Below are 22,394 nucleotides of genomic sequence, written 5' to 3' on the forward strand. Positions count from 1 at the left end.
CACAAATTATGATTGCCGAATACTTTAAAACTATAAGCTCAACTCTACATTTAATTGTAAATGCCTACTGCTTGCGACATTTAAATGTAAATGTTTAAATGTGAATCCCAGAAATGTCCCATACGCATATCAAGAAGCTGATAAAACAAAAACAGCATGATCATTAAACAGGTGCACCTTGTGCTGGGAACAATAAAAGGTCACTCTAAAATGTGCAGTTTTGTCACACAACGCAATGCCACAGATGTCTCAAGTTTTGAGGGAGCGTGCATTTGGCATGCAGACTGCAGGAATGTCCACCAGAGCTGTTGCGAAATAATTTAATGTTAATTTCTCTACCATAAGCCACCTCCCACGTAGTTTTAGAGAATTTGGCAGTATGTCTAACCGGCATCACAACTGCAGACCACATGTAACCACGCCAACCCAGGACCTCCACATCCGGTTTTTCTGATCCAAGCCCCTACCATTTTGTTGAAGGTATCTGTAACCAGTCATGTGAAATACATAGATTACGCCCTCATTCATTTATTTAAATTGACTGATTTCCTTATATGAACTGTAACTCAGTAACTCAAATGTTGCGTTTATATTGTTGTTCAGTGTAGATAAGAAATTTAACAATCGTTTCTAAAGGGATATTTACTACAGTAAATCAATTCCTTCTGCCGTGCTTGTCTCACTCCACAGAAATGTACGGTGACCAACAAAGTAAAGGAGATCTCCTTTAAGAGTATCCATAGATTCTATCCGCTTATTATAGCTTGATTTCTAAATATATTCCTGATGTTACAGTGAATGCAGTTTTTGTGAACTAGAAACAATCTATTGAACACTTATTTCATAATTGTTTGTGTTGTGAGCTGTTCTGGACAGACGTGATGCTATATCTTGGAAGCAAAATGCATACAACCATTGAAATATCTAAGTTTGACATATTATTTTACACTGACTGAACAATTGAATGTCAGTATGTCATTCATCTTTTTTTATTAGGGAAAAAATGTCATACACATCTAAATTTATGAAGAAAAAGCCTTAATTAAAAACAAAATGTCTCATGTATTCGATAAATGTCTGTATTTGATTTTATATAATGTGGATATGTTTTGATTTAATTATCCTCTTTGTAATGTATATGTAACCTGCCTGGCTGTTCTGTATTTTGTGTTTTGTATGTTACTGTTTATTTAAAATGTTTCCCTTACCCATATAGAGGCAAATTTCGCAATTTGCGGTCCTGTAGATCTGATCTGAAAAAAATATTGTCCTGTAAAGAAACATTAATTTTTACCCGACATGTTTTAAAAGTTGCAAGGCAGAGGATGAGCGCTAGTAGCGTTTTTACTAACCATCATGATCTCGCGAGCTTACGTTGCCGGAAAATAGACGTAAGCTCGCGAGACCGTGATGGTTCGTATGAGGCTACATCGCTAGCAACAGATATAGATAGGATTCCAATAGTGAGAAGGGAAGCCAAAACGAGCAATTGCCAACACGGATTTCCTGTGGGATAAACACACAGGCCTGGCTGCTAAAACGGTAAACAATACATTGTAAATACACGTGTATTTACAATGGGTTTCAATGACAAGGTAATCCATGCGAGTCAAAGTACAGTCAGTTAGAATCAAAGCTAACAAGTAGCTAGCTAACAAGTAGCTAGTAAGATGGCGGTCAAAATTAGCCAGCATTAGGGAGCTAGGTAGCTATTAGCTAACGTTAGCGGCATATTTTCAGAAATAGCCAAACAGTTATTTATTTCGACAAAAATGACAATTTATGCCATTCTTCGCGAAAGCAGTTCGTGTGAAATGGGAGCATTTCTGCGAAATATCAGGTCATCGTTTAGTAGCGAATTTAGCATAGCGTTCGTTATGCAGCTAACTCGACTGAATTCTGACGTCGTAGTTAGCTCTATTTGTTCTGAGTCAACACATTGCCATTTGTTGTCATGATGGCTAGCGAACTGACTTAGTTGTCAAACTACACATTTGTCATCCCATGTCTTTTTTTAGTTATCATATTTAGTTAAACTGTCAGTGATTAAACTACGTCATTAAGTTACTTATCTAACATTTGCATTTAGCCAGGTAACATCAACCAGGTACGTCAGCTAACGTTTTTCTTAGCTACTGTTGTTATTGTAAGGCCATCCCAACCTAGCTACGTTTTTGTTATTGAGTGCAGTAGGCTAACGTTACTGGACTCTTGACAGTTGCCTGGCTTAACACTTGTGATCGTGAATACTGCCTAACCACCAGTATTTTTATTTAACATTTGTTTAACTAGGCAAGCCAGTTAAGAACAAATTCTTATTTACAATGACGGTCTAGGAACAGTGTGTTAACTGCCTTGTTCAGGGGCAGAACGACAGATTTTATACCTTGTCAGCTTGGGGATTTGATCTAGAAGCCTTTCGGTTACTGGCCCAACGCTACCCGCTGCCACAATATAGTTTGTTTCAAAGCCTTCAAATGTACAAATGCAAGTCCTGTTTAATTGTATACCACCCCACCACCTGTTCCTCACCAGGTTTGAGTTGGCTACTTTTCTTCCTTTTCCCCACAATGCAGCTGTTTATGTATCCCACCCTCCTTTCTGAGTGTAATCCAACCCCTCACCAACTGCAATGAGAATACCAAGTAACAACTCTTGTCTGGTCACAGATGCCACACTCAAGACGGTACCCGTCCTCAGAACTGGCCAGCCGGAGCAGCTATCAAGACCGAGACAGAGGACGCAAGCAGAGGCACCGCAGATCGCCCTCTTTTTCCTCTAGCAGTGACCGGGAAAGGGACAAAGACCGAAGGGGGCGGGGAAACAGACAGGAGGGAAGCTATGCTCGCTCTAGGAGGTGTGTTTTCTATGGTTGTATTATATTTGTTCACTTGCATACTTAATGATTTGGTATGATAGCTTTTGTACTGTATGATACTTTATCTGGTAGAAATGTTTTCATAGTCTTGAAATCTCAGTAGATTAATCTACCTGTATGGCATTCATTTAATAATGTGTAACTGGAGTTTAAGCAATGTGTCTTCTTAAATGGTCAGACAGCATTGCTCTAACCCATTGTGTTGGCCCACTTTTGCAGCTACAATAATCGCTCGGCAGACCGCAGGGCGTACGACCGACGCTACTGTGAGGGCTATCGGCGCCTGGACCAGAGCCGCGACCGAGATCGCGGAAACAGGGAAAGGGAACATGGAGGAGCAGCAGTCGATAGTTACTACGCACCTGACTTATCACCGAGCATGTGCGACTACCGGCGGGGTCGTGAGAGGGAACAGGAGGAGTCATACCGAAGGAAGGGCAGCAGGCGTAAGCACAAACGAAGGCGGCGTAGAACCAGGTCCTATAGCCCATCCTCGTCGGTGAGTACAGCCCGGCCCGAGCTTGTCCTTTAACCCTCCTACTCTTTCTATCTTTCTCTTCTCTCTCTCCCTCATGTCTTTCTCTCTTCTTTCTCTCCCTTGTGTCTTTCTCTCTACTTCTCTTTAACCTTCTCTTGTCCACAGCTCCTGGACTTGGTAAGTAGTACAATCTTTTTTGTTTTGTTTTTGTCAGCAGGATTTTAGTTTTTTTTTGGTTTTAGTAATTAAATCCAAATGTGCTTTCTACAGTCTTTTCATAAAATGAGTTGTGTAGTGAGACATTGTGGATAAAGCATCAGCCACATTTTTATCCTTCTGCATTAAGTAGACATGAATGAGAGGTGACCATAGGTTGGGATGTATCACTGATTTTAATCTCAAACTATTTCTGCTTCATTTCCTTATCATTCTCAGTTTATTTGTTTTCTGGGAAGTACTCTGCTTAATTTTAAGTGAGCAATATTATAATTTGTACATATTTTTGCTCTTTTATGAATTGGCTTTTTATTCATGAATGGATATGCAGGTTGCTTCCTTATTTGTAAGCAGCACGAGTTAAAAGGTAGAGGGGGAGAGAAGCAGAGGACGAAATGTGATCTTTGACTTGTTCCCTTGCACTATATCCCTATCGTTATATATTTCCTCACGTGGTGTCATACGAATCGCCCAATGACCACCACAACACTACGTCAACTACAACACCACCCTCCTCCTCCCTCCTCTACCTGTGCCGCCTTCCATCGCCGTGGCTACGGCTGCCCCTGAAAACCCCCTGTCCCCCTGTCGGTCGTGTCGTGACCTGCTGATGCCGTGGGGGCTGCAAACAGCGGAGCGACAGCCGGACGCGGGCACTGAGTGTGAGGGACGACGAGGAAGGGCACCTGATCTGTCGGAGTGGGGACGTCCTGCAAGAGAGATGTACTCACTGCCACTACTCTATCGTAACCCTTCTCCATATGAGTATTTAAAACCATAGAGCATTCACTGACAGGGGAGTGCCTGATGATGATGCCATGGTAGAATGTTGTTCGCTCTAGCTCAAAAAGCAGGGTGGATTGCACACAATGTTGAGGATAGCGGTTTTAGATAAATATTGCTCGTTGTGTTGAAGATATCTAGCTGTGGTATGTTTTTATATCGGAGATATTCAACAAACAAAAAAATATCTTCTCCTACCACCGCATTTCCTCAACTTCTTAATCATCTCTTGCGCTTTAGTTTAAATTCAAGTCCAGATCTACAATTTTTTAATTTTTTGGGTGCATTTAATTAGGCAAAGCAATTATGAACGTTTTTAAATATTTTTTCCAATCCCTCATATCTAGCCCTTTCCCTCAACTAGCATGTGTATCTAGTAAACATTCATTGGGCATCTACAACTTAAATTGTCTGCAGTGTTGCAATTTTTTCCTTTGACAGTTGCATCTTTTTAATGCTACACTTCATAGTAAATTTAAAGCATGATAAAAACCAGTTATCATGATCTCATACACCCACACAATTAACATAGTTTTACCACTTTCTAGCTCATATCCCTTGCATAACTTGTATGTTATCTTCAGCGATTCCCGTTTGGATCCCCCCCCCCCATAAGTCTACGCATTCACACTTATTTCAGGAAAAGTTTAGCTTGAGTGTGTCTTTTTAATTACATAGGTTAACCAGTAAAACCAAATGCATTCCTCACACTCCCTTGCCCTAAAATAGGCACACCACCACATCTGTAGGGAATATACTTTTGTTTTCCTTCCTATAAGCTGCTGGGGGGCACTCAAATTTACTCCCTCATCTCCCCCCCCTGTTAGAATGTGGACCCCAATTATCATAGGTTATCTAGGACTGTGGAAAAGTACATTATTTTTTTATAGACATCCCATTTGTCCACAACCTGAAAAGGGGAATGGGCACTAGCATTGAAACGCCTAACTTTTTTGCCTTGGTTTCCCTGCTCCTGTCCACATGTCTAATTATTCTCTTCCCTTCTTTCCCGCTTTCTCCCTCTCTCTCTGTCTTCCAGATGAGATTGTCAGCACTCTGGGGGAAGGCACCTTTGGGAGGGTGATGCAATGTATTGACCATCGCCGGTATGTATCTGCATTAAAAATAACTGCTAGAGATATAGACCTCTGTGTAAACTCTGACTGTGTCCCAAATGGCAGCCTATTAGCTAATCTAGTGTACTACTTTTGATCATAGCCATGTGGGTCCTGTCAAAAGTAGTGCACTATAAAGGAAATTAGGTACCATTTGGGACACAGCCTCTGCCTATATCACCCTCCCATGTAATTATGGATGAGTGGTGTGGCTCTGAGTTTAGCTGGCTGGGCAATTATACCCCATGCAAATGTGTGCCATGCTAATGTCCCTGCCTGGGCTCCCTGGAGCATTGTGTGAGTTTGAACTTAAATGTGATAAATTAATAAAAAATTGTCATTATGGGAACATAAGATGTTGCATAATCAACATGAAAAGGCAAGAATTTACACATCACAATTGTTTTCTTCTATGAAATAAGGTGTTATTTCTTTCATAGTTATAGAATTGGACAAATTTATCATGTTTAGAGATTCAAAAAGCAGGTTTCAAAAGCAATCTTAAGTGTATCCGTCAGTCTTATTTTAGCTACCAAAACTGTGACACTAGGTTTCCAAGCAACAGCACTCTTGGTTAATGTAGATTAACCTCTAACAAGACACACTTCAGGCAATAAGAGCTTTGCGCCATAAGGTATTCCCTAATGTATTGTGTGTTAGGACTGCACCTAAATTGTGACATTGACATGCGCAATACTTTTGATTTATTGCTCAGTTGACGGTGTTCTCTCTCTCCTTCTTGCCACTTCTCAATCCCCCACACACATGTAGTCCCGTCCCCTGTCACTCAAGCAGGCAGTTCCTAGTGCTAGAGATTCACTCTGCGTGCATTGACCAAAGAACAGCATGCAGTCAACAGATTTTTCCAAACCCTAGCTTTCCACTTTGTTTCTTAATATAAGTGCAAGTTTTTGATATTCTATTCGCTTGTGTAACTTGCTCTGTGCAACACGCTAGTTAGTGGGTCTTTGCAAGCTGTCAATGTGCCTAAAACATTTGTTAGGCTAGCCTTTATTACTAATCGCTAGCTAAATCCACTGAGGTAGGGTATATCTTCAGACCTTTGCTCTAATATAGGGTGGTACCAGTGGTGGAGTGTATATCAGAGGAAAAGCCTGAAGAATATTCAAAAATCTTTGTCTGACTGTACCTAAGGTTAGTGCTATGAGGGATCCTTGGGACGTCCATACCTGTAGCCTTACCTTAACCGTTTATCTTTCTCATTCATTGTGTTTTACAGGGGAGGAGCCACTGTTGCTCTGAAGATCATAAAAAATGTGGAGAAATACAAGGAAGCAGCTCGTCTGGAGATCAATGTGCTGGAGAGAATCAATGAGAAAGACCCGGAAAACAAACAGTGAGTATACCTACAACTTTGACCACTGGTGTATTGTTCGTTACCAGTGAAGGGAAATATATATTCAACAATTTAAGATTTGACTGAGAACCAGTTCATATAAGGAAATGGGTAAATGTACATTTCATTAGGCCCTAAACTATCGATTTCACATTACTAGGAAAACAGATATGCATCTGGTAAGGGAAAAAAGTAGAGGTGTGGATTAGAAGACCAGTCAGTATCTGGTGTGACCATCATTTGCCTCATGCAGTGCGATATATCTCCTTCACATAGAGTTGATCTTGGCTGTTGATTGTGGCCTGTGGAATGTTGTCCCACTCCTCTTCAATGGCTACGTGAACTTGTTGGATATTGTCAGGAACTGGAACATGCGATCGTTCCAGAGCATCCCAAACATGCTCAAGCCCTTAATTAACCAACAATGCTGTTTTCAGAAAAATACCTAAACACCATAGGGCCCTCTTTGACATATAAAGTATGTCAAAGATAACAGACCTATATATATTTTTAAGTAATGTCATCTTTGATCACCAAAATAAAAGCTAGCCAGTTGGGGAGAATTAAATTCCCAAATCAATGAATTTAGCAGGTATGAGCAAAAGATCAAAGCATTAGCCATGGCAAAATGCTTTGAATTGCAGGAAATTTGCTTTAAAACGGCAACATTTTCTTGTCTCTGCTCCATGGAGAAGTTTGTAAAATTGCAGGAAATTGGCTTACCAATGTAAAACATTGGTGGGGCCTCTAAAATGTTCTCAAATCAAGCAGTGCTGAACATGCCCATTTCCACACCCACCATCTAAGCCCTTTTTGGATCAGAAAAAATGCCCTGTCTCGAACCTGTATCATTTTGTTGTTGTTCGATTATGTTAGCTTTTAGTGTTATTTAATATGAAACTCCTCTTTACTCCCAGCCTGTGTGTGCAGATGTATGACTGGTTCGACTACCACGGACACATGTGTATCTCCTTTGAGTTGCTGGCCCTCAGCACCTTTGACTTCCTCAAGGAGAACAACTACCTGCCTTACTCCATCGCCCAGGTCCGACACATGGCCTACCAGCTATGCCTGTCTGTCAAGTGTAAGTTATAAATATATATTTTTTTAAATGGCCTTTTATTTAACCCGCTAAGTCGTTGAGGGCATGTTCTTTCACATTACCGGCCTGACATAAGTACACTCAGATGCTATGATACTACCAGTCATCTAGTCATAATTCTTATTAAAACAGCCTGGCTGTCAAGTGTACGTGCACTACAATATTACGCTACTGTCTTGTTTGTATGGCCTTTTATTTAACCAAATGACTTATCAAGAACACATTCACTTCAACAATTTCAACATGACCTACCGTCAACTGGTCATACAGTGGATTTGCAAAGTATTCAGACTCCATTTACTTTTCCACATTTTGTTACATTACAGCCTTATTCTTAAGTTTTTTCCCTCCCTCAATCTACACACAATACCACATAATGACAAAGCATAACAGGTTTTTAGAAATGTTTGCAAATGTATTACACTTTTTAGTAAACTATTACATTTGCATAAGTATTCAGACCCTTTTACTCAGTACTTTGTTGAAGCACCTTTGGTGCTCGTCTTCTTGGGTATGACGCTACAAGCTTGACACACCTGTATTTGGGGAGCTTCTCCCACTTTTCTCTGCAGATCCTCTCAAGCTCTGTCAGGTTGGGTGGGGAGCATCACTGCACAGCTATTTTCAGGTTGCACCAGAGATGTTTGATCGGGTTCAAGTCCGGGCTCTGGCTGGGCCACTCAAGGACATTGAGACTTGTCCCGAAGCCATGCCTGCATTGTCTTGGCTGTGTGCTTAGGGCTGTTGTCCTGTTGGAAGGTGAACCTTCGCCCCAGTCTGAGGTCCTGAGCGCTCTGGAGCAGGTTTTCATCAAGGATCTCGCTGTACTTTACTCTGTTCATTTTTCCCTTGATCCTGACTAGTCTCCCACTCTCTCCCACTGAAAAACATCCCTACAACATGATGCTGCCCCACCATGCTTCACCATAGGGATGGTGCCAGGTTTCATCCAGACGTGATGCTTGGCATTCAAGCCAAATAGTTCAATCTTGGATTCATCAGAACCGGGAGAAACTTGTTGGCTCTCGTGCCTTTTACTGAGGAGTGGCTTCTGTCTGGCCACTTTACCATAAAGGCCCGATTGGTGGAGTGCTGCACAGATGGTTGACCTTCTGGAAGGTTCGAACATCTCCACAGAGGAATGCTGTAGCTCCTTCAGTGACCATTGGATTCTTGGTCACCTCCCTGACCAAGGCCCTTCTCCCCCGATTCCTCTGTCTGGCTGGGCAGCCAGCTGAGTTCTAGGAAGAGTCTTGGTGGGTCCAAACTTCTTCCATTTAAGAATGATTGAGGCCACTGTGTTCTTAGTGTCCTTCAATGCTGCAGACATTTTTTTGCCAGTTTTTTTTTTGGCAACCTCAGATTTGTGCCTCGACACAATCCTATCTCGTAGCTCTGTGGACAATTCCTTCGACCTCATGGCTTGGTTTTTGCTCTGTCAACTGTGGGACCTTATCTAGACAGGTGTGTGGACTCCAATCAAGTTGTAGAAACGTCTCAAGGATGATCAATGGAAACAGGATGCACTTGAGCTCAATTACTCTCATAGCAAAGGCGCGGAATAGTTACAGTACCACTCAAAAGTTTGGACACATACTCATTCAAGGATTTTTCTTTATTTGGACTTTTCTACATTGTAGAATAATAGTGATGTCAGCTATGAAATGACACATGGAATCATGTAGTAACCAAAAAAGTGTTAAACAAATCAAAATGTTTTATTTGAGATTCTTCAAAGTAGCCGCCCTGATGACAGCGTTGCACACTCTTGGCATTCTCTCAACCAGCTTCATGAGCTGGTCACCTGGAATGCATTTCAATTCACAGGTGTGCCTTGTTAATTTGTGGTATTTCTTTCCTCAATGCGTTTGAGCTAATCAGTTGTGTTGTGACAAGGTAGGGGTGGTACACAGAAGGTAGCTCTATTTGGTAAAACACCAAGTCCATATTATGGCAAGAGGCGGGCTTCATTGTCGGAGTGCTGCAAATAAACCACTAATTAAAGGACATCAATAAGAAGAGATGCTTGGACCAAGAAATGCAAGCAATGGCCATTATACTGGTGGAAATCTGTCCCTTGGTCTGACTAGTTCAAATTTGAGATTTTTGGTTCCAATCACCATGTCTTTTGGAGACGCAGAGTAGGTGAATGGCTGATCTCTGCATGTGTGGTTCCCACCGTGAAGCATGGAGATGGTGTAGGGGTGCTTTGCTGGTGACACTGTCTGTGATTTTATTTAGAATTCAAGGCACACTTAACCAGGATGGCTACCACAGCATTCTGCAGTGATGCGCTATCCCATCAGGTTTTGGGCTTAGTGGGACAATCGTGTTTTTCAACAGGACAATGACCCAACACACCTCCCAGTTAGTGTAAGGGCTATTTGACCAAGGAGAGTGATGGCATGCTGCATCCGATCTGGCCTCCCTGACCCCAACCAAATTGAGATGAGTTGGACTGCAGAGTGAAGGAAAAGCAGCCAACAAGTGCTCAGCATATGTGGAAACTCCTTCAAGAGTTGGAAAAAGCATTCCAGGTGAAGCTGGTTGAGAGAATGCAAAGAGTACAAAGCTGTCATCAGGGCAAAGGGTGGCTACTTTGAAGAATCTCAAATATAAAATCGATTTTGATCACTTCTTTTTGGTTACGACATAATGTGTTCATAGTTTTGATGTCTTCACTATTTTTCTACAATGTCGAAAATAGTACATTTAAAGAAAAGCCATGGAATGAGTAGGTGTCAACTTTTGATTGGTACTGTATGTAGAGAAGGTATTTTTTTATTTTTTATGCATTTGCTAAAATGTGTAACCTGTGTTCACTTTGAAATGTTTTATTTAATACATTTTAGAATAAGGCTGTGACGTAACAATGTGGAAAACGGACGAGGTCTGTATACTTTACGAATGCACTGTAAGTCTCACTCCAACAACCTCTATATAGATCTCCCCTTGAGACTGAGAGGTTGGAATAAAAGGCCACCACTGTTTACAATAAGAAGCCTTTAGCCACATGAGGGCATTGTTGGTTCAAACACCTGTCAGAAGAGGAGTGCTCTTTTCATTCACCACCATCGAATGTGTCTCGTTTGTTAGGATATTAACTGGGATTTTCTCCTCACAGTTCTTCATGATACCAAGCTGACACACACAGACCTGAAGCCAGAAAACATCCTGTTTGTCAATTCCGACTTCACCATGACCTATAACGTAGAGAAGGTGAGACGAGAAGTCATGCCTCAGGATAATGGGCTTTCTTCAGAGCCTGTTTTGCGTTCACCAAGGCTGCATCCCAAATGGCACCCTATTTCCTAATAGTGCACTACTTTTAAAAGTAGTCTACTTTATAGGTTAAAGGGTACCATTTGGGATGCATCCTGAGTGTCATAGCAGGCCTCAAGTGCAGATGATGAATTGGCCTGAATGTACCAGAGCAAAACAAATGAAGCATTTTCTGTTTGGATACAGGTATGGTTAATGTCAAGGTTACTAGATATCAGAAATGGAGTAATCAAGGCATCACTCACTGGCCCTTTCTAAAAATGTACCTTTAACTTGTTTCATGAGGTGTGAAATTAGTTCAGTGATAGTGTAAACTTTTATTTATTTATAGGATGTTTTCTGTTTTTAAACCATGTCCTTTTCACCTTCCTCCCTACAGAAGCGCGAAGAGCGGACCGTGAAGAGCACGGATGTACGGGTGGTGGACTTTGGCAGTGCCACGTTTGACCACGAGCACCACAGCACCATCGTCTCCACACGGCACTACCGTGCCCCAGAAGTCATACTAGGTGAGTGACCTAACACTTCAGACTCCATTCCTTCAGGCCAGTTGGCTGATCAATTGGATGAGGACTAGGGCTGTTACAGTGACCGCATTACGGCCACACCGGTGGTCACGATTCACGACGGCAGTCAAATTCCACATTACCATTTAGTCACGATAATTAGGCTTCTCCAAGCTCTGATGCTGCCGATGGTCATTAGTAGCCTACCAAACTTGCTAACTGCCTGGTACTCAGCACTCTATTGTCCCTCTAATCACTCTGACATCAATGCAAATGTTTTCAAAAATGTAATCAAACACTTCATGAGAGCCCATGAGCTCATGTTGTGCAACATTTTTATAGGCTATGGCAAGGCTTACTATATTTATTATTCAACTTTCCTAATATTAAGCACATCGTAAAGAGAAGCAACAGGAGTATAGCCTACCTGGCTGGCATGAAAATGAACCACGGGAAAAGTGTGCTCAATTCGCTAATTAAGTGCATAGATTACATATTTTTTCGAGACCGATCCATGATAATGGGTCATTCTAAATCAAAACAAATTTCACACATACAGTGCATTCAGAAAGTATTCCAGCCACTTCTGAATACTTTCTGAATGCACTGTATATTATTTAGTGTATGTAAAGACAATGTTAAATTAAGAATAGGCTAATATTCACCCATCACATGATAATGATTAAATGTCATGGTCAAAACATATTGATGCAGTAGTAGCTAAGATGGGGAGATGTCTGTCTATAGTAATGTGATGCTCTGCCATAACACTATCAACAAGGCAGGTCCTACAGGCCCAAGTTTTGTCACACCTTGACTACTGTTCAGTCGTTTGGTCAGGTGCCACAAAAAAGGACTTAAGAAATTTGCAGTTGGCTCAGAACAGGGCAGTACGGCTGGCCATTGGATGTACACACAGAGCTAATATTAATAATATGTATGTCAATCTCTCCTGGCTCAAAGTGGAGGAGAGATTGACTTCATCACTACTTGTATTTATGAGAGGTATTGACATGTCGAATGCACTGAGCTGTCTGTCTAAACTACTGGCACACAGCTTGGACACCCTGCATGCCCCGCAGACATGCCACGAGGTCTCTTCAGTCCCCAAGTCCAGAACAGACTATGGGAGGCGCACAGTACTACATAGAGCCATGACTACATGGAACTCTATTCCACATGCAGTAAAATTAGATTTAAAAAACAGATAAAAAAACACCTTATGGAACAGCGGGGACTGTGAAGCAATGCAAACATTGGCACAGACACATGCATACACACACGATTGCATACGCACTATAAATACACATGGATTTAGTACTGAATATATGTGGTGGTGTAGCGGCCTGAGGGCACACAGTGTGTTGTGAAATCTGTGAATGTATTGTAGTGTTTTAAAGGTATTATCAAGTGCTTGTCACATTGTGAATGAGAGACTGATGAAGTGTGTACAGCCTGCGCAATAAACAAAGCCAAGCTAGTGACTTTTTTTCCAAATCATTATTCTCATGCAGCTTTAGTGTATTAAAAATCTAAACATATAGCCCAACATTTTGTCACAACTAAAGTTACATGGATAACTCTAAATTAAGCATATAGGAGTACCTATTTCTTTGTTAACCGCTTAAAATAGAATAGCATGTGTGCACTCAAATTGTTTGGAGAAAATATTATATTTAATTCCGTTATGTTCAATTGTGTTCTTCGTATTATAAAATAATGCCATGGAATTTTAATCAAATCATGTCTGCTAAATGAACTAGTGTAGCCCACAGCCATATGGCATAACCAGATCCGGGCTTAACATGGACTAAGAGTATGCTATTCTGTTCTTCTGAAATAGACATTTTCTTCATATCATGCTTCTTTAGACCGGTCTAAAATAAATAATTGATTTATTGGGAAGGTGTAGGCTATATTACATGGATTTATTAGACTGTTTTATGTAGATGTTCTAAAGGTCAGCATCAGTGGCTTGTAGGCAATGTTTGGAAGCCAGGAGATGCCAAATGTGTTTTGTTAATTAATGGTCAAATTACTGTGACTGGCAGTTATTTGCTTGACAATTTCATGACCGCCACAGCCCAAATGAGGACTATTCTAAACTAAGGCTGGTGTAGCCACTACGTTAGCAATGAACTACTATAGTCTGTCTGGTTGGGTGAGGAGGGCTATTCTAAAACAGAGGGGGGGGGGGGTGTTCCTTGGCAGTCGCGTTGAACTGCCATACCCTGCCAGTTCTGTTCCAGTCAGGTAGACACTGAACAACTCAGTCAGACACTAAGTGCAGTTGATCGGCTTAACCTCGCTCAGTAGTGCATGAGAGAATTAGTTGAGTGTGCTTTGAGCAGGGTTGATTTGTCTTTTCACGTCATTTTAAAAGCTCAAGGTGTACGCTTACCCTTGGCCATGTTATGTGGCTTGGGTAAGGCCTCCCTTGTTCTATCTAAAGAAACTCAAAAGCTGCACACTCACCCTCTTGATCCGAAGTGCTAGTTGTGAAGTGACGGACAATGTTTAGGCAGAAAGCTGCTGTGTTGTAATTTGAGTTGTTGCTTTTGATAAATCAAAGCACTGGCGCAAGAGTGAGGCTAGTGTCTTAAATTGAGCTTTTCCTGCTGTTTTTATTAGGTTCCACCAGCCTACACCAATTCAATATGTGTTGAATAATAAGGGGCCATTTCCTGGACACAGATTAAGCCTAGTCCTAGACTAAAAGACGAGCTAAATGGAGAATCTCAATTTAAATACTTTTTAATCCAGCATTAGGCTTAATCTGTCTCCGGGGAACCACCCCGAGAAATGTTACTTTCCACCCATTATGTATTTTGTCCTGCAGAGCTGGGCTGGAGCCAGCCATGTGACGTGTGGAGCATCGGTTGCATCCTGTTCGAGTACTACCTAGGCTTCACCCTGTTCCAGGTAAATCCCCACTTCACTTCCCAACCCATTTCTGTCTATGCGACAGCTGCCTTCCTAGATTGGTCGATTCAGGTTGACAGGAAGGACTGAACAATGCCCAGAATAGCTTGCTGCCTGGTCACTCGGATTGGTCAGCCCGGAGTCGGACCAGTATCACACCAACATGTGTACCCACAAATACATTTGCACACGTGCATGAAAACACGCACATGTTGAGCCGGAGAGAGCAGCAGGGAGAGACAGCTGCTAATCCTATTGAGGATCAACCCTTGGTTGAGGTTGTCCTCCGTGTTCTGAGTTTTGCTTGGCTGTGCTTCTAACACCATAGATGCTAGCTCACACATTCTATTCAAAGCTCTCAACTTCAGCCACACTTTACTCAGCGTTTATTAAAATTGTTTCAAGATAGGTGAGCACTCTGATAATGGTCTGTTTGCATCGCTGATATCCACAATCTACTTTTATGGCTATTTTATACATTGAATGAGAAATGGGGATGAAATTAAGATTCACCATGGCGATCTTGTTTGTTCATCCCTCCCTCAGACTCATGATAACAGGGAGCATCTGGCTATGATGGAGAGAATACTGGGGCCAGTGCCCTCCAGGATGATACGCAAGACAAGGTCAGACCTCACACACACACACACACACGACCAGGTGCATCTGTGTAGTTAGTTGCAGGTCAAAAAACAATCCAGCGCACACCCCCATAGCATCTAGTTGTTGATGCAGAGCATCAAAGTGAAGTTTGGTCCATGCCACATTTTAAAGGGCCTTTTTGTTAGCGATGTTTGTCAATATGTCTTGCGTCGAACCCCGTGGCAAATCTTTCCAGGGTGCTGCCCCTGCATGCACGTGCACACACAAACTGTTCTTCAGAGGATTTTTATTTCTGTATGCCACGCCTCAATCTTTGACAATTTCTCAACTTAGGAAGCAGAAATATTTTTACCGCGGCCGTCTGGACTGGGACGAGAGCTCGTCAGCTGGGAGATACGTGAGGGAGAACTGCAAACCCTTACGGGTAAGAGAGCAGCTCCTTTTCCCTCCTTGTGTAGCACCCCACTACTTTATCTTTCTTGACCTCTACCTTTCATTCACCCTCATCGGATTAACCAGGAATTTCTAAAATTATCCTCTCTTTAGACAAATTAACCCTAACCCCGACTCTAGTATCAACGGTTCCTGATTTTCATTGTTATTCTAATCACATCTGTATACCCTCTCTTTCTGTCTCTCTCTGTCTCAGAGATACCTGTTGTCGGAGGCTGAGGAGCACCATCAGCTGTTTGACCTGATTGAGAGCATGCTGGAGTATGAGCCCACTAAGCGCCTGGTTCTGGCCAACTCCCTCAGACACCCGTTCTTCGAATCAGGGACAGCAGGCGACGCAGTGGGGGGGAAGAGCTGGGAGGGCAACCGCGACATCAGCCGGTGACCCAGGGCCTCCATACTCTTAAGGATAGAGGGATTTAAGGTGGAGCAGACAGATATGACCGCTTAAGGTGGTGTATCACAGCATGAACCTGTTCTCTCCTGCTTACTATACTGCCCCACCTCCACAGCCAGGAGAGGGGCTCATGCTGGCAGCTAGAAGAACTTCAGAAAAGGACAGTCCTCTTAGTCCTCTCGGCTTCTACTCCCAACAGAAGACATGACGAGATTAGAGTTTTTTTTTTTTTTTTTTTTTTTTGCCCAACCTTAAACTACCCAGCTCCAGTCTTCCGCATGTAAAGAAAAGGACCGGTCTGGTCTAGGTCCGTTTAAGTGGAACACTAGTGAGAGCAAGAGGGACCCTCGCTACGTAATCAAATATTGTGACCCTTTCATTTGATGTCAGACAATTGGCGAAGAGGGGCATTGTAACGTGGTTAGTTCTTCCATTTAAAGAGCACTATTTATTTGGAAACCATCAATCTGGACTAATATTAGCCAACTGGATAACATCTTTTGTCAGTGACACACCACATTGTTTATATAGGCCTCTCCTATTGCTATATTTATTTCTGTTACATAATGCTTTCGAGGAGAGGGATTATGCTGCCATATTAATGTAATAATAGTACTCACGCCTAGACGTGTTTTCGCAGCTGGTCATCTTGTCTGGGGAACTGACCCACACACACACACAACGCAAACTGCCTTTTATACTTTGTGATAGGCTCAGGCTTGTGGTCTGAGAGCGCACGTACCCACAGGGTCATAGTAGTCATGTGTGGCATCCCAATGCCACATGCACACAGCAGCACAGTTTACAGTATTTATTATGAGACGCTGCTGCTGGTCATCTCCCTGTACAGTACTTTTTGTATGAGATTTAAATGTGTAAGACTGTATATATGTATGATTGTTTAGAATTAAAGTTAAATCCTCCTTTGCCAGGGCTTATAGTGCTGTTAATGTCAGCTTTGTCCTCTGGCACAGTTATGCGAAGGCTTTTTGTCTTCGATGCTTGACTGTGTCTTTGAATCCCTGATTTATCTTGTGACTGTAGCCCTTAGGAGGACTTCTGTGTGTGTCTGGCAAAACTAGTGTTGGTATAAGATATAGCAGGCTGTCAGGAAACCCCTTAATAACCCTGGCTTATTGCTCTATTTCATAGTATTTTATTACCAACTCTACTACTACTAACCAAATTAGTCTAGCGCTACAATCTTCATTTTCCTTCATTTTGATCTTCTCCCCACCTCAACCCTATTAGAGGAGGTCCAAGGTCCCTTCCCACTCAGATGTTCTCCGCCAATGTATTTTGAGAAGGAATAGGTAGAATGCAAGGAAAGATTGAGGTTCACTCTTGGAATCTGTTCTGAAGTCTGCCTTCCAGATCTGACAGAGCAGGCTCACCCACCGGAAGGGCCAAGGACAAGGGGATCCGCTGTGGCAGCCGCCTGGCAGGTGTACTTAAAGTCATGGGTACTCCTCCGTCTGTCACTAACTCGTCATCTCTCTACTACCTTAGTCTCTTTGCCTCACTGTCCCTGGCCTGCTTTCCCTCACTCCATCTGTTTCTCCCATCTGCTACCATAAAAGTTAGAGCAAAGCTTAGCAAAGCAAGAATCTGTAGATATATGCTGGTAAACTAAGGCAGACAATGTTCATTCAGACCCCTTGACCTTTTTACATTACATCCTTATTCTAAAATGTAACCCCCCCGCCCCCTTCCTTATCAATCTACACACAATACCCCATAATGACAAAGCAAGACATTTTGCAAATGTATAAAATAAAAAGCCTGATTTGGTGGTTGTCCTCCTGGAAGGTTCTCCCATCTCCACAGAGGAACTCTGACAGAGTGACCATCGGGTTCTTGGTCACCTCCCTGACCAAGGCCCTTCTCCCCTGATTGCTCAGTTTGGCTGGGCAGCCAGCTGAGTTCTAGGAAGAGTCTTGGTGGTTCCAAACCTCTTCCATTTAAGAATGATGGAGGCCTCTGTTCTTGGGGACCTTCAATTATGCCGAAATTTGTTGATACCCTTCCCCAGATCTGTGCCTCGACACAATCCTGTCTCGGAGCTCTACGGACAATTCCTTCAACCTCATGGCTTGGTTTTTGCTTTGACATTCACTGTCAACTGTGGGACCTTATCTATAGACAGGTGTGTGCCTTTTCCAAATCATGTCCAATCAATTGAATTTACCACAGGTGGACTCTAAGTTATAGAAACCGCTCAAGGATGATCAATGGAAACAGGATGCGCCTGAGTCTCATAGCAACAGGACTGAGTACTCATTTACATAAGGCATTTGTTTAAAAAAAATATATTTATCTTTGCTAAAAATTCTCAACTTCTTTCGCTTGGTCATTATTTAGTATTGTGTGTAGATTGAGGGGGAAAATGTAATACATTTTAGAATAAGTCTGTAATGTAACAATGTGGAAAAAGGGAAGGGGTCTGAATACTTCCCGAATGCACTGTATATGTAGCAACCAAGGCAGACATTAGGGTGAGAGTTAAGTTCACTGGATGAACAAAACTAGTAACCGTTTAAACGTCTAGCTATAGAAATAAATAAAAAATAACCCAAACAACCAACTTTTATAATTGAGATTGTATATTTTTTTTTGTATTACCAACATTATATTTCCATCAGTCAATGTATAGACATGATCAGGTACAAAATGGTGGAAGGCTGATGTATCATGGTTAGACGTTTCCACATAGGATCTTGACCTGTTATTGCATCAATGAATCGGTTTACTTCAATTGGCAGCTATTCTAAAGAAAATGGTCCCCCCCCACCACTCTGATATTGAAAATAAACTGAACTAACCAAATTTAAGAAATGGGAACCGGTCATTCCAAGTCATCATTGAAATTGACATGCTTGTTTCTTTCCTACACTGGTTTGTTTTGCGACCCTGTAGGTTCTAATTAAATAAGTAGCGCTTACGTCTTCAGCTAATCTGCCTGAGAAGCTAGGAGGGTCATCTGTTAAATCCCCATAAGCGGAACTAGTGCGCATTTGTCCGGTAAAGTGGCTAGTCTCAACCTCAAACAATGCTGTCACTGTGAGGAATTATTTGGAGTACTTTATTGGATACTGCAAATAGACAATATTTACAGGTATGTGCAATTAGAAAAGGATGCACGTCACACTTGAAATTGCCTTGCATAGATTTTTGTTTTGATAATGTATTTGTAATTATTTATCCGTATGTGTTGGCTGTATTCTAAATAATGTAGTTGACATTGGTTCTATTGTCGTTGATAATGCCCCCTTTTTTAAGACTGTTCAGGTCAATTTGCAATCAGAGACACTGCATGTATTTAGTTGTTGTTTCCCTCCTTTTGAACTCTCAACTCAATCATTATCCTGTCTTTGCTGTTGACAGGTCTGAAGAACAGCCCATCAGTCAAGTTCCTCCAGTCAGTCAGCTGAGATACTGAAACGCTACTGTAGTGCTCAAAGCAGCACACACACACACACACAAACTAGATGGATCTTATGGTGGATCTTAAGTCCCTGGGTGATCCCATCAAGCAGTTCAGCGACTATGTGTCAGGGACGGGGACCAAACCGGACAACAAAATAGGCACCAAAAAGAGCACAGGGGCCAGACGGAAGAGCGTAGTCGTGAGCACAGGGGCCAGACGGAAGAGCGTAGTTGTAGTCCGGAGGCACAGCATAGTCAGGAGGAAGAGTGTCCCTTGCGCCAAAACTTGCACCAAGCAGAGAGCCGTACCAGACTCCTGGCTCAGTGCATACCAGGCTGACATTCAGAGAGAACGGTAGGGATGGTTGGCCATTGTTTTTAGTAGATATAAAACCATTAAAGGCCAGTTTCCTGGAAGGAAATTAAGCCTAATCCTGGACTAAAGAGCACTTTCAATGGAGATTCTTAATTGAGCATGCTTTTTAGTCCAGGACTAGGCTAAATCTGTCTGGGAAACCGACCTGTAGAGCTTACATAGATAAGTATCAAACTTTTAGGTATATCTGCTTGGGAGACTAACAAAATGCCACTGAAGCATCTCTGTTTACATATTGTGCTACTGTAGGAAACTGAGAGAGAAGAAGATTGCAGAAAGGTCCATCAGAAGGAGGAGTCAGCATTTCAGGAGCCAGCACTGCCTCCCAAAGGTAATTGAGTCTGTGTGCATGTCATGTGTGACTGGTCATAATAACAGAAGGTCACTCACTCAGTAGGCATCTGATCCGAGAGTATATCAATTTAATTTTGAAGGAGTAATGGGTGAAACTTGAAATACAAGAGACCTATTCTAATTGAACTGACCTATGTCTCGTTTATATGAAGGGATTACAAGTGTACTGTTGGCCAGGATTTTAGACTTACAAAAGGCATAATTGAACTTTTCTTCTATCTTCATGTAGAGTAAGACAAATGCCAAGAGGAACCAGAAATCTGTGAAGGATGATTCGCTGTTTGGTGCCTTCCAGGGGCTCAGTCTGAACGTGACGGGAGGTGCCCAGAGCTCGATGGCCTCAGGCGGGGACCAGTGTAAAATAATGTGAGGCAAAAGACTTGACTCATATAACCTGGCCTAGGCTTCCAGGGCCGAGGCAACATATCACCTAACACTTTAATCTCGTTCACCAGCAGGCTCTCTGTTGACATGTGTATGGGATAACAATTGAGACTGGGGACGAGGTTACCTACACTTTCCCTTGAGACATTCTGAGCAGACTGAACTACGGGGAAAACAACAGGTCTTGTGTGTTGATGAGAAATCACAATGAAGCCAAAGTTTTAAAGGTAGACTCAACAATATGATGTAGATGCAGAAAGTAAACATAATAGTGGGTCAATTTACGCAACAACTAAGTGCAAGGCTGTTTAGTCCCGTACCTACCACGTTGGGCTCCTGAGTGGCGCAGCAGTCTAAGGCACTGCATCTCAGTGCTAGAGGCATCACTACATACCCTGGTTCGATTCCGGGCTGTATCACAACCGGCCGTGATTGGGAGTCCCAAAGGGTGGCGCACAATTGGCCCAGCGTTGTCCGGATTAGGATTTGGCCGGGGTTGGCCGTCATTGTAAATAAGCAATTTGTTCTTAAAGGACTTGCCTAGTTAAATAAAAACCTCTTTATTTTTTAATATGGTATTTGACAGTATCAAAATTGTCTATGAAGAAAAAAAAAGTGAATTTTTATAAATTTAGGGTTAGGCATAAGGTTAGCAGTTAGGTTAAATCACTTTTTAAGAAGAGAAATTGTACAAATAGGTGGAGTTTATGACTTTGTTGCTGTGGTAACTAGTTACGACCCTCTAACAGCTTGAAGCAAACCTGTGCGCATGTGCAAATACTGTGTGAGAGCGTCATCTGCTTTTCGCTACACTCGCATTAACATCTGCTAACCATGTGTATGTGACAAATAAAATGTTATTTGATTTGATCTGCATCCCCCTATATCCCAATATCTGCGGTGTTGCTCGTGGCAACGTCATTTTGCTGAGTCTACCTTTTCAGTTGGTTTATTAAAGATGAAGGGGGTAAGTGCCCTAGCATATCAGACAACACAAGCTCTGGGGGGGGGGGGGGCATGCGCCTGTCATCAATGTCTATTTTTATTTTATTTAATAAATCATTTTTACAGTAACCCTCAAGTCAATCAAACCTTTTCAATGTCCATATGTATTAAGAAGCTAAGTGTTTGTTTTTTGGGCTTCAGAAATGTGACTGAAAAAAGTGCCTCAGGCCTTGTAGCAACTGTAATGACTGCCAATAATGTACTAGCTGCTAATGTAATAACTTTTGCATTCATAATGTAATAAAGCTGATAATGTAATAAATATGCTGAACGCATAACAAGGTTTTTGTGCATATTAGATTGAATATTACATTGGTTAGTTACACTATTCACAATGTAATAATTACATTATGAATAGTGTAACTTTAACCAATGTAATATTCACTCTATTCACTCTAATACTACACACCAAACCACATTTCTGAATCCTAGATCTAAACCTGACTTTAGCAGTAATATCAATACACACCCACAGCCCCAGTCAGTCAGTGAATCTGTCTGTGTAAATGAGGGAGTGAGTGAGCGTGTGTGCACGCAAATTTTTTTTGGGGGGGGGGATACTACTAAAATCTCAACTAATATGCAATGTTTTTTATATATATATATATATCCCTGAAATGAGTCAGGTGATGTCCCCGGAACAAACTAAGTACTAGTCAAAAACGTGGGACCATGACATAACGTCCTGACCACTTTAGGCAACCATTTTGTGATGTTCCGGGGACATCCTAATGACACATTTTTGTTAGCAGGGACG

At 42.0% G+C, this 22,394-nt stretch overlaps 1 protein-coding gene across 4 annotated transcripts; it reads left to right on the top strand.

The window, feature by feature from the left end:
* The first annotated feature begins 1,409 nt into the window (after window positions 1-1,409).
* LOC109903752 (dual specificity protein kinase CLK2-like) lies at window positions 1,410-21,895 on the top strand. 4 transcript variants are annotated; one of them, XM_031788514.1, is made up of 16 exons: window positions 1,422-1,595; window positions 2,670-2,857; window positions 3,098-3,377; window positions 4,205-4,295; window positions 5,395-5,461; window positions 6,711-6,827; window positions 7,745-7,911; window positions 11,054-11,148; window positions 11,591-11,720; window positions 14,557-14,639; window positions 15,186-15,265; window positions 15,576-15,666; window positions 15,892-19,207; window positions 19,477-19,873; window positions 20,144-20,225; window positions 20,478-21,895. In XM_031788514.1, exons 1-13 carry the CDS (start codon window positions 1,578-1,580, stop codon window positions 16,078-16,080), a joined length of 1,596 nt encoding a protein of 531 aa, XP_031644374.1. In that variant the 5' UTR covers window positions 1,422-1,577; the 3' UTR covers window positions 16,081-19,207; window positions 19,477-19,873; window positions 20,144-20,225; window positions 20,478-21,895. The 4 variants fall into 4 exon arrangements, with proteins under 4 accessions (XP_020356247.1, XP_020356248.1, XP_031644374.1 ...); XM_020500658.2 differs by having other exon boundaries at window positions 1,410-1,542; window positions 15,892-19,873; XM_020500657.2 differs by having other exon boundaries at window positions 15,892-19,873.
* Window positions 21,896-22,394: the final 499 nt, after the last annotated feature.

This window comes from Oncorhynchus kisutch, linkage group LG14, assembly GCF_002021735.2.
Source record: "Oncorhynchus kisutch isolate 150728-3 linkage group LG14, Okis_V2, whole genome shotgun sequence".
Lineage (NCBI taxonomy): Eukaryota > Metazoa > Chordata > Actinopteri > Salmoniformes > Salmonidae > Oncorhynchus > Oncorhynchus kisutch.

Bases quoted from the DNA above. Each gene is read 5' to 3' on its own strand.
- LOC109903752 (XM_020500657.2), top strand. The intron at 7,912-11,053 runs GTAAGTTATAAA...TTCTCCTCACAG, and splicing joins GCTATGCCTGTCTGTCAAGT to TTCTTCATGATACCAAGCTG. The intron at 15,266-15,575 runs GTCAGACCTCAC...TTCTCAACTTAG, and splicing joins AGGATGATACGCAAGACAAG to GAAGCAGAAATATTTTTACC.